General features: G+C 43.4%; 1 protein-coding gene across 1 annotated transcript in view; it reads right to left on the bottom strand.

Moving 5' to 3' along the window:
- dst (dystonin) overlaps nucleotides 1-17,022 on the bottom strand; it is a 337,440-nt gene that overhangs the window by 215,764 nt on the left and 104,654 nt on the right. The window contains exons 29-32 of the mRNA XM_085998161.1: nucleotides 16,847-16,999; nucleotides 13,538-13,626; nucleotides 10,498-10,633; nucleotides 1,922-9,790 (exon numbers count right to left, since the gene is read on the bottom strand). Of these exons, the coding sequence (XP_085854287.1) occupies nucleotides 1,922-9,790; nucleotides 10,498-10,633; nucleotides 13,538-13,626; nucleotides 16,847-16,999 (8,247 nt within the window). The remainder of the gene's footprint in view (nucleotides 1-1,921; nucleotides 9,791-10,497; nucleotides 10,634-13,537; nucleotides 13,627-16,846; nucleotides 17,000-17,022) is intronic.

Below are 17,022 nucleotides of genomic sequence, written 5' to 3' on the forward strand. Positions count from 1 at the left end.
TACAGGAGTAGGCTATTCAGCCCCTCGAGCCTGTTCCACCAGTCAATTAGATCATGGCTGATCTGTATCTTACCACAGTTTACCTGCCTTGGTTGTGTAACCCTTAATACCCTTGCCTAAGCTTTCAATAAGGTCCCGTATAAGAGATTAGCGTGTAAAGTTAAAGCACATGGGATTGGGGGTAAGGTACTGACTTGGATAGAGAACTGGTTGGCAGACAGAAAGCAAAGAGTTGGAATAAACGGGTCTTTTTCCGAGTGGCAGGCAGTGACTAGTGGGGTACCGCAGGGATCAGTGCTAGGACTCCAGCTATTCACAATATATATTAATGATGATCTAGACGAGGGAACTAGATGTAATATCTCCAAGTTTGCAAATGACACAAAGCTGGGGGGTCGTGTGTGCTGTGAGGAGGATGCCGAGAAACTCCAGGATGATTTGGACAGGTTGGGTGATTGGGCAGATGCGTGGCAGATGCAGTATAATGTGGATAAATGCGAGGTTATCCACTTTGGTGGCAAAAACAGGAAGGCAGATTATTATCGGAACGGCAATAGAATGGGAGAAGGGGGAAGTGCACCAGTCGCTGAAGGTAAGCATGCAGGTGCAGCAGGCGGTTAAGAAGGCAAATGTTGACCTTCATAGCGAGAGGATTAGCGTACAGGAGCAAGGATGTCTTGCTGCAGTTGTACAGGGCCTTGATGAGACCACGCCTTGAGTATTGTGTGCAGTTTTGGTCACCTTATCTGAGGAAGGATGTTCTTGCCATGGAGGGAGTGCAGCGAAGATTCACCAGACTGATACCTGGGATGGCAGGAATGACTTATGAGGAGAGATTGGGTCGATTGGGCTTATATTCGCTGGAGTTTAGAAGAATGAGAAGTGATCTCATTGAAACTTATAAAATTCTAACAGGACTAGACAGACTAGATGCAGGAAGGATGTTCCCGATGGTGGGGGAGTCCAGGACCAGGGGGTCACAGTCTAAAGATAAGGGGTAAGCCATTTAGGACAGATATGAGGAGGTATTTCTTCACCCAGAGAATGGTGAACCTGTGGAATTCTGTACCACAGAAGGCAGTTGAGGCCAATTCATTAAATATATTCAAGAAGGAGTTGGATATATTTCTTAAGGCTAAAGGGATCAAGGGATATGGGGAGAAAGCAGGGACAGGGTACTGAATTTGGATGATCAGCCATGATCTCGTTAAATGGCAGAGCAGGCTCGAGGGGCCGAATGGCCTACTCCTGCTCCTATCTTCTATGTTTCTGTTTCTATCAAAAATCTATCAATCTCAATTTTGAAATTTTCAATTGACCCCCAGCCTCAACAGCTTTTAGGGGGAAAGGGAATTCCAGATTTCCACTAGCCTTTCTGTGAAGAAGTGCTTCCTGACATCACCCCTGAACGGCCTAGCTCTAATTTTGATTACAACCTTCTCCTACATGGCTTCATTCAGAAAAAAAATTGGTTTGTAAACACTAATGTTTCACTACAAACATTAACAGCAGTTTACCCAAAAAGTCCTTGGTGAAATACAAGAGAACGTGGTCGACAGATATTGTCCCACAATTGATTAACAAAGGCTACAATTTGGAATGCTGTACTATAGCATGATGGACCTACCAAGGACCTTCTTAAACTACAAAATCTACAAAGAACGAATTCAACATTACTGCTAAAATGCATTGAGGATAGGGTATACAATGTTGACTGTAGCACTGCAGTGTGTCAGTAAACCATTTTAAATCTATTGATAGTATGAAAACTTTCCAACTATACTGCCTAATTGGCATCAGCCCTGTTTTATGAGGAGGGATGATTTTAATAAAGATGTGGACAATATTATGATTCAACTAATTCCTGGTTTTGTGCTTTTACAATTGAATTGCATGGAGGCACACCTCAAGGATTACTAACCTGTCCCTCGCCTTCAACAGTCTCATGGTCCTCAACAGTCTCATGGTCCTCAACAGTGCCACCCCAGACATCATGTGGTCCAACTTTAATGGTGGTCTTCTCCCCAGTGCCTTCCAGTGGTTTCATTTCATCAGATGAATTGTGAGGCTGCATCACCAAGTCCTCATTTTTGCCTTCATTTATATTTTGTCCACTTGCAATAATTTGGATCACTTCCTTCATCTCATCTTTACTGTCAATTGTCAAAACACTATTTGGTGCATCTTCAAAGGTGATTTGCTCCCGGATGTCTTCTGGTGGTGGTTCCATTTCATTGGGATTACCAAATGACAGTGCAAATGAATCTTCATTTGTGCCTTCATTTCTACTTTGTCCATTTGATTTTACTTGTCCTTCATTCACCACATTTGCATTCCAGACATTATTTGATGCATTGTCAAAGGTGTCTTTCCCCTGAATGTCTCCGAGCAGTTCCCCTTTGTCACTGGTAGAATGAGATAGCATCAGAAAATCCTCATTTTTGTTCTTTGTATTTTGGCCATCCAGCGTGATTGTCATTTCCTTCACATTGCCATCTTCATTGTCCTTAACCCAGAAATCATTCAATGCTAATTCACAAGTGTTCTCCTGTATATTGCTTAGTAGATCGATTTTATCAAGAGAATCAGATTGTATCATCTCATATTTATTCTCGCTTACACTTTGTCCACCTTGCCTGACTTTGAATACTTCCTTCAAATCACCTACACCCTTATTGTTGCTAATCCAGATGTTATTTGATGCATCCTCCAAGGTGGCTTTGTCCCAAGTATCTTCCAGTAACTCCATTTCATCAAAACCATCGGCAGATTGCATTACTAAATCATCTCGTCTATCTTGTTTTATTTCTCTCATTCCATTCACAGCATCACCACTTTCATCGTTATTGAACCAGTCGTTCGTTGATGCACTGTCACAAATGACCACCTTCTCAATGCCTTCCCGCGATTCCAACCCGCCAGTGCTGGAACCATAACGCATCACCAAATCCCTGTTCTCATGCCCAGCAACATTTTCTCCATTTGGTTTCATTTGAATTATTTGATTCAAATTATCCTTTTTCTCCTCGATTGGTTGCCCCGATACATTTGGAGGAGTTCTTTCAGTGCTGAGCAGCACTGGAATTCTTTTACAAAGCATTTCTTTCACTTGCCCGTTTAAGATCTCGTCCTCTATCAAACCAGGCACTTCAAGTTTTATATAGTAGAAAAGCTCATCAGTCAGGCTGCTGATCAGTTCCTGACTTTTTAAACTGCAAGGATCTTGCTCTTCAGAGAAAGCACAAAGCATTTTCTGCGCCTGTGCACTCATCATTTCCGGCTTCAAACCAGCAAGCAAGTCTGCCATTTTCAAGAACTTATCCTTCAAATTAAATGATTCACTAAACTCTTGACTAAGAAATGCTTGTTTCAAACAATCAAGCAGCAGTTCTGACTTTCTTGCAGCACTCAGAGCGTCACCACATAATGTCACCACATCCCGAACAGGCACTGTAGCACCACCTCCCATCTCTGTACTGCGTTCCACTGAACTGAAGAGATCTGCTTTCTCATTATCACCAGTTTTAACATACTCTCCGACTACTCTTTGAACATCAGTATTTTCTGAAAGCTCAGCCTCACCAATTGTGCAACCAAGTATGGCCTCTGAATGGACAGGACTTTCCTCCTGTAAAACCATGTTGACTTTTTCCTCAAGTTCTAATAAGTCCCATGTTGTTTCTTGCGATAACTTCTCCAGATTCTGACCTGCTTCATCATCCTGGTCTTGCATTTCTTCACCGATTCTTTCTGGGCACAACAGATTTTGAGATTCTGCAAATGATTTTTGAGCGCCAGAGTCTGACATCTCGCCTTCATTTCCTCTTGCTCCGAAAACGTTGGACATTTTGTTCTCCGTTTCCTTCATCCTATGTGCAAGTACTGCCTTCGCTTCCAAGTCCGCAGTATCATCTAATGTCTCAACAGATTTTCTTTCTTGTTTGTTTCCATTTAGCTCAGAATCCTCGCTTGTGTTCTCCTGATCTTCATTTGGTCCTCTCTTGAACGCATCGCTGAGTTTCGCACACACAGCTTTCAGAACATTCCCCACAGCTGTCGCCATATTTACCTTTTCTTCAAATCCTTCTGAACAGCTGCCACAACCAGCACTTTGTGCACCTGAGTTACTCTCTCTGAACACCTCATTTAACTGTGTTTGATCATGTAGGCTGAACTGCACATCAGGCCCCTCTCCCTCAACATCTCCATCCAGGTTACAATTTCCTTTGTTACCCATTATATCTTGGTCCTTCGTGGTACCTGGAGTATTGTTCGACTCCAACTCTTCCGAATACGTCCCTCCCATAAATGTTTTCACAGCCAGTCTTCCAACCTCTTCATTCAGCTCCTCTTCACTTGTTAAAATATTTTCTTTTTCAGCAGACTCTGACATTTCAACCTCTGGCATGACGTCTGACATACATTCTCGAATGTACGAGAAAAAGTTATCTTGCGGTGAATCTGAAGGTTTGGATAAAATGCAGCCCAGTTTACCAGACAAATCTTCCACAGAGGTTTGCCCAGTCTGCTCCTGAAGCTCAATGCTGAGGAAAATATCTTGGTTACATTCTGGAACTGATGAATCTGAAGGTGAAGGGTTTATGTGACGATTCTGATTGTTCTTTGCGACAAAATCTTGAACAGTGATCTCATTTTCTTCTGCAGGAATCAAGATTTGATCATTTAACTCCTTTCTTTGGGCGCTACAAGCAGCAGCCAGAGCTACATCTACCGCCTTCAGTTTTGACATCGCTTCAGCATTTTTGACATCCAAAAATTCTTCATGAGGTTTAACTGTTATGAATTTTCGCCCAGTTTCTATATCTATTTTGCTTATCTTCACTAAATCAGAGTAAGGAATAATATTCAAATGATTGTCATCAACATTGTCCCAGCTTTCATAAAAATTCATTCCTTTTTTCAAACCATCATCCAATAATTTTCCATCAGCAGATTCTGTTTGTATCACTGCTTTTCCATTTTCAAATTCAGCGAAGAGTTGGTTCGATTTCTGGCTCCTTTTAATTTCCACTGGAAAACCTGACTGTCTTAAACTCTGCACGATATCCTCAGAATACAATTTCTTCTCGGCACTTGAAGCATGAATCTTTTGGCATGATGTTTCCAATTCAAACAGGTCATCGGCTAGATCTTCATTAATTAAACCACACCTCAAAGCATTAGTTACAGAGAGCCGTAGCCCTGATTTATGCTGAATGATACCACCATCTTCAACTTGCTTACGAAGAACGATAAGCACAACATCTCTTTCCACAAGCCCTCTGTGGACTGCTTCGAGGACGGACACAGGTTGTTTAGTCTGCGGATCCAATACACCGTGCATTTCAAACTGGTAACTTAGCGCCCTCAGTCCGGTCACCTCGTCGACTTGTCCCCCATTTTTTGCCATTTCAATTTTGATCAATTGTTGCACCATTTTTTCATCTAACAGACAAAGCTTCGAGGCCACAGCTACTGATAATTGATGATCTTGCTTAAGGTCCATAATGCCACCAGAAACAACTTGGCCTTCCAGCAAACGCAGAGCCGTATCAGAGTCCAAAATACCAAGTCTTAGTGCATCATGAATATTGTGCAGCTCGTTGGTGTCTGGATCAATAACCCCACAGACAACTTTCTCAGAAAGCAGTACCTTTGTCAGAAGGTCATCGTTTATTAAATGTTCTGCAACATCAGGCACTTCCATTATTTCTCCTGTACGAGAGTTATAAAATCCTCCAATCAGTCCAAGCTTATCTAATACTTTGATGGCAACGTGACTTTGCAAAAGCCCCTTTGCCACTGCTTCACTAAGAGTTAGATTTTCACCAGTCTCTTCAAAAGGGATTCCTCCATCTTGGAACTGTGAAACTAAAATATCCACAACCATCTCCTCATCCAAAAGACCACATGCCAAAGCAGCATCAAGATTGTACCTTTTACCAGTAACAGGGCTGAATATTCCACCTGCTTCAATTTCTGATTTGAGCTGTTTTATCAAAACTGATCTGCCCCGTTTCCCACTCTCCACTGCCTCAGAACAAGTTATTTGCCCATCATTTTCTTCTTCCTCCTCCTCCACCTCTTGCAAGACGTACAAATTGTTCCCATCAACTCTTCCGATATAGTTACTTTCAGCATTCCTCAATGTCACGGCACGGTCTCGTAGCTCTTTTTGCAGTGTACAGCTTGCAGCTAAACAGCTGTCCATCATCATCATCGTATCCGGTATGGTTAGATTAGCTATTGAAGCATCTTGTTCAAATATTCTACAGCTCGGCATTTCCTCCTGCACAGGCTCAATATTCACTTGTCTTTGCTTTTCCTCTTGGCCTTTTAGTGTTCCAAAATCTTGGCAACATACTTGATGGCCCTGAAGTTGCTCATTGGTATTGGAATTAAATTCTTCACCATTTAGAAAATTCGCTTCACCGCCTGGCATTTCTAGGGAAGGTTCAAATACACCTTCAAGGTCTTCATCTCCTGGACTAAGCATTTGAGTTTCTCTCATTCCTGTGAAGTCTCCAACAAACCACGGCATTTCCTGGGTCTCTGCAATATCCTCCAATCCTTCCACACTCGTAATTATTTTGTTCCTCCTGTATTCAAGATTATCACCTACTGCTGAAGTGGTCTCCGTACATTGGTGAATGCTGCCACCTTCAACTATATTAGTGGATCCATTCAACCCATTTCCCAACACATCTTCATTGTAATCTTCTATGCTGCGACACGGTTTCTCATTCTGTGATGCACCACCTATAACAACGGCTTCTTCAACAATCTCCATTTTATCTTCCAAATCTGCTATATCGTCTAGTGTTTCAATAACCTTTATTACTTTGTACTTTCCATCTTCATGGCCCTCAGTACCTTCTGTAGAGTGCGCACATTTGCTCCCAGCTTCTATAGGGCTCAAATGCAAGGTTTCATCAGCTACAGTGAGACGCTCTTCCACCGATGGTCCAACTGCATCCCACATTTCCTCTACGCTGCCTTGTATGGTTGGGGAATCTATGTTTACCTCCATGAATTTATGACAGCCAACCTGATTTTCAAGATTGGTATCTTGCAGCACATCCTCATCAGCACCAGGTGTATGGTTGTCGTCTTTATAAAACTGTACTTCATCCTCCATCTTCGTTGCTACGTCCATCTTAACATTTTCACTTAATCCCTCTATATCAGGAGTACCAACGAAATATACCATTTCATGAGCGTCTGCAACATCTTCTAGACTTTCAATTGTCCTTATTTTATTTTTCCCACATACAAGGCCTTCACTTGTTCCTGCAACAATTTCTAATGGATGTGAAATGAACTCATCTTCCCCTGTTGGAATCTGTGATTCTAAAGGAATCCATTGCACAGTTTCACCTGCCATGTTGTTATGATGTTCTACTGATGGCACAGCAGTATCTTGTATTTCTCCTGGGTTATTAGATTCTCCCATTTGTGAAGCTTCCATATACGGTTGAACATTCGTATCCTTTGTAGTTTTGTTAGCGTACTCTGTGCAGATCACTGAAGTGTCTTTAAAATCTCGAGTACGGCTGCAAATTTTATCTTCTTGCACACCAGGAGGTCCATCAAAGCCCAACATTTTCTTAAGGTCTTCTCCAAACTCTGTCTGGAGATCCATTTCCAATGGAAATGGAGTGAGCTTCCTATATTCTTGCGTTGGAAACAACTGGTTCATTGGAATCCTTTGCGTGATTTCAGCTGCCAGCTGGTCTGCTGAAGGCACAGTGGTAGCCACTTTGTCCCCCACAGGGGAATCTGGAGTTTGCAAAGCGGTAGTTATTATTTGAGTAAGCTGATGAGTGGCGTCATCTTTTGCAATCTCCACGCTTTTTCTCAATTGGTTTCCTGAATCCCTTTCAATAGAGGGAACATTGCTGGTTTCGCTGGCCAGTTTAATGCTTTCGTTCAGGTCTGGATGTACACTTGAACTTCCATTAAAAGATGGTACTTCAAGAGAGTCTGCAAAATTGTCCAACATTTCAGTGGCCTGAACCGTTTTGCTCCCACCAAGTTCTTCAGTGCCAGTGACATGATTTCTTGGACTATCCATTGCCTGTAAACATGCAAACTCTCCAGGTTCACTTGTAGGCAACTGTTGTACCACAGGCATCCAATACAATGCTTCGCTGTTAATATTCCCACAACGTTCACCTGATGCATCAACAGCCTGCTTTTCTCCTATACCATCTGGATCCCACGTTTCAGAACAAGTATGGCTTTCATGGGTGCCAATATCTTTTAAAATTCCTTTGGACACCATGTGATTCTCAAGTGCACTGCCATCTTGTATATGAAAGTATTCTTGCCAATTTTCTAACGGATCATCTGCACCACTTGCTTCCGTCACCATTTCAATCTTTTCATTCAAGTCACTGTCAACCAACAGCAGCCTCCTTCCTGTGCCTGCGTCCATATAGCTGTGTGTCATTAAGTAAGACACAAACTTCTGTTGCATTTCTATCTGATGCAGAGTTGAATTCTCATCTCTGCTGGCTTCTTCAATGCCCATAGTGTCACTAGCAGCACAAGTTTGGACTTCAGAATTTGACTTCCAGCTCGAGATATCTGCATGCGAAGACTGAAGCCATTTGGCGCCAGGCATTAAGTCAGGGACTGTTACTGTGCTCAGAATACGTGCTGTCTTCTTGTCTATAATACCGAGCCTGCTAGCCTCCTCAGGTGTGAGCACTGATGAGCTTTCAGGGATGTAAAGAGCTGCTATTTTTTGCCTGTTGTTCAGGATTTTGAGGGCTAATTCATTTGTTACCACTCCTTGTTGCAAAGATGTGTCTATAGAAAATATTTCTCCGGAATCAGGCCAAATAAGGCCCATAAATATCCTCTGTGATTCCAGCACTAAAAGTGCACTGCTTGACATTATTAAATTGCATTGCACAGCTTCATCCATGGTTAACCTACTACCAGTAGCTGGGTTGACTATGCCTCCTGTTTGAACTTGATGAGTTAGGAGGCCAGAAGCTGTATCGTGATCTATGAGACCACGTTGCAAAGCTTCATCTACTGTTAGCCGAGTTCCTGTTTGAGGATCAATAAGCCCTCCAGCAAACAGCTGAGCTCCCAGAAGCCTGACCATCACTTCACGGTCTATGAGGCCTTCATGGACTGCCCGGAAAACACTGATTTTTCTGCCAGATTTCAAGGTGATCATGCCCCATTCTCGCTGTCTCACGGGAAGCAGCCTTAGGCCAGTTTCTTCATCCACAACAACTCTTTGCATTAATTCCATTAATGATACCTTCTCGGCCGTATTTGGGTCAATCAGTTCCTTGCACATCTTCTGCCTCTCCAGCAGCTTGAAGTACAGCCGAGCAGTGATGAATTCTCGCTGAAAAGCTTTTTCTAGGCTGAGTTTTTCACCGGTAGCTGGTACTCTTAGCCCTCCCGTGGCAAGCTGTGCCTCAAGAACTTTAATGACTGAAACCTCTGAGATTATGTTGTGATCGTAAGCGGAAACAACAGGATGGACATTACTCGTTCCACACAAGGTGCTTGAAATATGTTTGGCAGCATTACTCAATTCTTCTAGTTGATTGACGATCTTTCCTTCTACCAATTGACATCTCAAAGCTTCTTCTATGCCGAGGCACTGGCTTGTTTCTGGAAGAATAAGGCCCGACACAATGACCTGAGCTTCCAGCAACATCATCCCTGTGTCATAATCAATAAGACCACTGCGTATTGCATGGAAGATTGGAAAAACCATCCCAGTCGCCAGGTCAATAACACCTGCGATGGTTTCATAGCCCTGAAAATCAAAAGGGGGAAAAGAGTAATCATTACAAAAGGCAATAAGATGGCACCAAAATAATAAAACACAAACACCAAATAATCATGACCTCCAACCTCTTCAGAACCCGCTCATGCAAAACATACTTCAGCTGTGCCCCATGACGATACAAGAATGTTCACTTACCAGGGAGGTGAATGTTAGCGATGCAACGGTATTGGTGTCGATAGAACGAATAATATTTTTTATGTCCTGCATGCACATCCTTTAACGCAAAAGTATCATCCATGTACTTAAAAGGGTTAGTCACAAGAAGAAGCAAAAGAGGGTTACTCTTAGTCTTAAACACCGCTCAAAGTATACTTGTAGAGCTTAAAGCACCATGCTTCTGTTTACAGAGAAAGGCAAGAGTTATGTATTCAACATTATGATGACCATGCTATGCATGTTGACAGCATACAGTAGTTTGATTTCTTTTCACAGCTATGTGAAAGCTCTCTCTCACTCAAAGACCAAGAAAGTTGATTTCTCAAGCGATATCACACTTTCAGTTAGAAGAAAAACAGGAAACACACACATGTCAAAAATCTGACTACATTCTCTTTGTGAACATCAATTGTACTTAATTATTACCACAGCTGTCACAGGGTTTTGGATAGCTAATGACACCACACCTCTGCACTCAAACCCTGAGCTCTGCTGCAGAAATTCAGGTTGGTTATTACCTTCTCCACTGCCTCTTCAGCTAGCATGCTCTGGGATTGCTGGAGATCATCAGAAGACTGTTCACACAACTTATTGTAAGCTTCCTGAAGAGACTCCAGCTGTTTTTCCGTTTGCTGTTTATCTTCTTCCGATATCCTACATTTAAAAACAAGGAGAGAAATGAAAACCTTTGTAAGTTTGCTATCAGCATTAACACTCCATTGATTAAAAAAAAATTCAGTTGCATCATCACAAAAGCAGACAATAACGAACTTGGTCATTCGGGGAATTTAAAACAAAAAAAATGATTTTAATCCAGATGTGTTAGGCCCATGCTCCTGAAGGTAGGTGGTAGTCAACGAAGAAAGTGTTGCTCATCAGATTTAAGTGAAATTAGTGCTTGTGGAAGCAAGCACAGTTAATAGGTTTGTCTCAAAATGAGGAAGTAGATAGGCGCCTCCTGGCTGATCACTAGTTCCAGAGACAACAGATAATGCTTTGGGACTTTGTACAAGAAGGTTTAGTTGGAAGAAACTGGGTCAGTACCACCCATATAGCCTATTATCACTAGCCCCCAGTCAGAAACCTACAGCGTTACTGGAAGCAGGCTGGAGGCTTTGTATAGCATGACTATGAAGCGATCCTATTAATGAGGAGACTCTGCCAGATGGGCTGAGAATCAAAGTCCACATAAAGGGCAAAGGTCCTGCACCTGCTCCAGTTGGTATCGTTCTCAATTGGTAAGGAACCCCAATCTCGCCGTGATTCTCACGCAAAACTTCTTGACTATAGTCTCAGCAGCAATTTAGGAGAGTGATCGGATGAGGGTTAAGCATGAATATATTACTGTCAGAGTAAGGCTGGCACTGGTGTCAACCACTCTGGTTTGCTCTATTGAGCGTAATAAGAGGAATTTGGGGATTGTAAGTTTATTTCTGTTGTGTTAGCAACAAACGTGTTCAGAGTACCACAGCAGGAGTGTGGAGAGATCTCCAGAGTAGTACCACAGCAGGAGTGTGGAGTGATCGCCAGAGTAGTACCACAGCAGGAGTGTGGAGTGATCGCCAGAGTAGTACCACAGCAGGAGTGTGGAGATCTCTCCAGAGTAGTACCACAGCAGGAGTGTGGAGAGATCTCCACAGTAGTACCACAGCAGGAGTGTGGAGTGATCTCCATAGTAGTACCACAGCAGGAGTGTGGAGAGATCTCCACAGTAGTACCACAGCAGGAGTGTGGAGTGATCTCCATAGTAGTACCACAGCAGGAGTGTGGAGAGATCTCCATAGTAGTACCACAGCAGGAGTGTGGAGTGATCTCCATAGTAGTACCACAGCAGGAGTGTGGAGTGATCTCCAGAGTAGTACCACAGCAGGAGTGTGGAGAGATCTCCACAGTAGTACCACAGCAGGAGTGTGGCAAGATCTCCAGAGTAGTACCACAGCAGGAGTGTGGCAAGATCTCCAGAGTAGTACCACAGCAGGAGTGTGGAGAGATCTCCAGAGTAGTACCACAGCAGGAGTGTGGAGATCTCTCCAGAGTTTCCAGAGCCAGTTCAACTGAAGTTGGAGCTAAGAAGCTGGAGCAACAATTAGACAAGGCTGAGATCAATACAGGGAGAATAGACAGCTGAGATTTTTGCTGAGTTGAATGGTTGGCTCAACAACCAAGGCTCTATCCCAGAAGAGGAAACTTTAGTGTCAGGACTTCTGTTGCCCACTATTGGAGATCATGCAGATCACAAGATCTAGACATCACTTCTCCAACCTACCACATTGACCTAGCACATTCTCGGTTGGTGTTTTCTTCAAGTACTTTTTACTTGACAGCCTTACCCGAACATGAAAGTGCAAGCTTCAACTGCTAGCCCATCTGACAGATGCACCACCTGAGTAATCTGAGGCAGTGAGACATACTTGAACTTTACGCTTCTGGTACTCTCTCTGTTTGGCAATATTTGAACCCAGCTGTGCAGAAGTGTGTAGTTCCTGGAAGAAGCCCATCTTCTTCTGTTCTGCTTGTATTGGGTGAAACCTGAACCATTTCCTCAACTTGCTTGCCAAATCAATCTTTCCCTTTCCCAGTTCTGACGAAGGGTCATCAACCTGAAACATTCTGTTTCTCTCTCTCTCTCTGCAGATGCTGCCTGACCTGCTGAGTATTTCCAGCATTTTCCATTTTTATTTCAGATTTCCAGCATCCACAGTACTTTGCTTTTGTATTTCCCTTTCACTTGTTTTGCAAGTCAGTTGAGTAACCTGAAACCTTTTTCACAAGTTGTGTCTGCAGATCAAGATACTGTACCATGGGCTGTGAACTGCAATAGTATATCAAGGGACTTAATCGAATTTCATCATCTAGGTAACGTTATACATATGAGCAAGAGACACATTAACAGAAACTTTTAAAATGGCTGTGCCCCTTTAAATGACGCTTGCTTTCTTCTGAGTCAGAAGGTTGAGTTCGAGTCCCACTCCAGTGCCTTCATCACAAAATCTCAGCTGACACTCCAGTGCAGTACTGAGGGAATGCTGCAGTGTCGGATGGTGCCATCTTTCATCCGAGACGTTAAACCGAGGCTCCGTATGCCCTCTCAGGTGGACGCAAAAAAAATCCCACAGCGCTATTTTGAAGGAGAGCAGAGGAGTTCGCCCCACTGTCCTGGCCAATATTTATCCCTCCACCAACATCACTAAAAATCAGATTATCTGGACATTATCACCTTGCTGTGCTCAAATTGGCTTCCGCATTTCCTAGATTACAACAGTGACTACACTTCAAAAGTACTTCATTGGCTGTAAAGCGCTTTGGAGCATCCTGAGGTCATGAAAGGCGCTATAGAAATTGCATGTCTTTCATTTTATTTAGAGAATGAACATTAAAGAGTAACTTTTGGAAAAGTGAATGATTGCAACCTGCCTGACAAATTTCTGAAAATATGCCACAAGTTATTTACCTCCCACACAGAGGACACGTGATTTAAACCCCCACACATCTGGTTTACCCCACATCTGGTCGAAAGGATTATTCTTGAATATTATCAAAGGAAAAGAACAAACTAACTTGTCACTGTGTTTAGCCAAGAACATCTGTGTCATGTGGGTGGCTTCAGCAATTTGGTCTTTCTTGCTCGACAATTCCGCACGAAGCACCTGGAACAAATAAGACATGACATGAGGAAAATCCAATCATTCAGAAAGTTTCTGTTCTTTTGAGATTTTAAAAAGTTCACATGGAAAATACAAATTCCTCAAAGGAATCCATCAAACGCACATAGGCCGTTCAGGGGTGATATCAGGAAGCACTCCTTCACACAAAGGGTAATGGAAATCTGGAACACCCCCCCCCCCCCAAAAGCTGTTGAGGCTGGGGGTCAATTGAAAATTTCAAAACTGAGACTGATAGATTTTTGTTAGGCAAGGCCATTAAGGGTCACAGAACCAAAGTGGGTAGATGGAGTGAAGTTAAAGATCAGCCATGATCTAATTGAATGGCGGAACAGGTTCGAGGGGTTGAATGGCCTACTCGTGTTCCTATCTTCCTAGATGGGGGAGGAGAAACTTTTCTCCAAAACTGATTTGGATATATATTGGAACAGGAAAAATTTGCAGGGCTATGGGAAAAGAGCAGGAAAGTGGGACAATAATTGGAGAGCTCTTTCAAAAGAACTGGCACAGGCACGATGGGCTGAATGGCCTCCTTTTGTGCTGTATGATTCTGTAGTATCACCAGTCTTAAATGCAAAGTATTACACTCGTCATAACGGAAAGATATTCCCTACTTGTTTGGGGGGGGGGGGGGGGGGGGATGGAAAACTACACCGCAGGAAAGCACTCGGTGCAAATTACACACATTCATCAGCGATATAGTTTACTGAAGATTTCCTGAGGAATTCTGAATAACCAGCATTCAGAAAGAAATGCAATATCTGAGGTAGGCGAAAGCCTTGGCAGGAGCTCCATAGCAAGCACTGCCACTGATTAAACAGGCATTAGCATCCTTTTCCCTCTGGGACTTCGAACCAACAGCAGTTGGATTTAGCTTTCGGGTTAAAAACAAACCAAACACTGCCTTCTCACCCCGGGCCACATACCAGCTGCAACCCACCGTCAGCCCTCCGCCAAAGCTACTCTGAGCTGGTCACTAGGGGTGAAAGACCACCTGAGGACCACATGCTTAGCTTTTCCCTCCCCAATATCACCATTGGGAGGGATTTTCTCTGTTTGGTGGTGATCGGGAACCCAGTGGAAAAGGAGAGATTGAACTAACATCCTATTACTATAAAAAGTCGATGTCTAAATAGATTTTTTTTAAATGATTCCACAAGGGGTTATATGAATAAAATATCAGCAAGGCTGGGAAAGCAGGCCACTTCATATAAGTTCAATACACAATATAGGGTGAGAATCAAAGAATCATACAGCACAGAAGGAGGCCATTCAGCCCATCGTGCCTGTGCCGGCTCTTTCAAAGAGCTCTCTAATTAGTCCTATCCCCCTGCCCTATCCCCATAGCCCTGCAAAATATTCCCCTTCAAGGATTTATCCAATTCCAAAGGTGGGATTCAAATCAAAAAATGAGTAAGAATCTTGTTCCTAAAACCTACAAGTTCTTAATTACATTCCAAATGCCACTCATTTCATTCTGTAGGCACATTCGACAGTTTGAGAAGACGTGTATGGAATGCATTTAAGAGAGCAGAATTTCATTCACAAATACCTCCAATGTATTTATTTTGTTGATCCAGTGGTTTGCCGGACACGCACAAGCGTATCACCATCCTTAAAGGTACAACTGTGCTGTCAGCACAAAAAACACTCACTCTTCATGGAAACTACAGATAATAGTGTAAATGCAGCATTAACCCCGAGTCAGGGACTGACCAGACACTGCAACAAAATTGGCCCGAGATGCCCGCTTTGCCCCAACAACAACTTGCATTTATATAATGCCTTTAACGAAGTAATACATCCCAAGGTGCTTCACGGGAGCGTAGTCAAATAAAATCTGGCACCGAGCCACATAAGACAATATTAGAACTGGTGACCAAAAGTTATATGGAGGGTCTTAAAAGGTGGAGAGGTAGCGAGATGGAGAGGTTTAGGGATGGAATTCCAGAGCTTTGGGCCTTGGCAGCCGAAGGCACACCGCCAATGGTGGGACAAAGGAAGTACGGGATGCACAAGAGGCCAGAATTGGAGCAATGCAGAGATCTCGGAGGATTGTAGGGCTGGAGGAGATTACAGAGATTTGAACACGAGAATGAGAATTTAAAAATTGAGGCGTTGGTTCCTGAAACTGTTTAGGAATTAATACCCGATTTATGCTACAAGAAGTTAACCAAACCTAAGCATCTCCAGCGCAAACCACTGACAACTCGATGCAGGTTGAGTTTTTTCATTAACCTGATGTGGGGTCCACACACACTGCCATGGGACACACTCGACTTAACCAAGCCCAAAAATATTCTGGTGTAGGATGGCAAAGATCCAAACTTAGGGCCCCCCCTGGCCCCCCACAGTGTTAGGATGCTGCTGGAGGTAAAGTTCATTAGCATAGGGCACCGCTCATCAACCTGCAACCACCCTTGCCTGGTAGCCGGAGTCGAATGGAGAGAATTCCAGCCCCAGTGATGGATCTACCCCTCCAAAGTCCCTCAAATGACCCAGGCATGAACCACAGCACTGGACAACTATCGATCTGCCTCGATTTTAAAATTTGCATCCTTGTGTTCAAATCCCTCCATGGCCTCGCCCCTCCCCATCTCTGTAACTCCCTACAACCCTCAGATCTCTGCGCTCCTCCAATTTTGGCCTCTTGTGCATGACTGAATTTAATTGCTCCACCATTGATGGCCATGCCTTTAGCTGCCTAGGCTCTTAACCTCTGGAATTCCCTCCCTAAACCTCTCCGTCTCTCTACCTCTCTCCCCCTTTAAGATGCTCCTTAAAACCTACCTCTTTGACCAAGCATTGGGTCACCTGTCCCAATATCTCCTTATGTGGCTCGATGTCAAAAATGTTTTGATTATGCTCCTGTGAAGCACCTTGGGACATTTTACTACGTTAAAAGGTGCTATATAAATGCAAGTTGTTGTTGTGCCTGCCATAGGGTTCCAATCTCCCATCGTCAGCATGCCACCATATAGCCAACTCAACTCCCCACATGGCTCCAGCCATCCCCTAAGGAAGGTGGTTCAACTTAAATTATTTCATTCAATTCATAACCCAAAATGTTTATTTCTTCAAACATGATACCTCTTGCATACTGCAAGGATAGAATGCCCCCCATCCTCCAATGTGCCAGCCCACCAGATCCAATGGGACGTGCCATGTAAAATATTAACACTGACGTGCGTGTGATTTACGGTACCTGTTTCTCAGAAAGCGACGGCTCCACTCCACCTGGCTCAGCTGCGGGCGATTTGAGTTGTCTCTTAGCTAAGCTCTTGCTCTTGTCGGACACCCATCTCAACAATTCGCCAACTTTATCGACATGCTCTTGCTTTGCTTCTTCTGCCGATTTCTAGCAGAGTTAAAAGACATATT

Source organism: Somniosus microcephalus, chromosome 9 (assembly GCF_052327205.1).
Source record: "Somniosus microcephalus isolate GS21.2 chromosome 9, FLI_Smic_1.0, whole genome shotgun sequence".
Taxonomy (NCBI): Eukaryota; Metazoa; Chordata; class Chondrichthyes; order Squaliformes; family Somniosidae; genus Somniosus; species Somniosus microcephalus.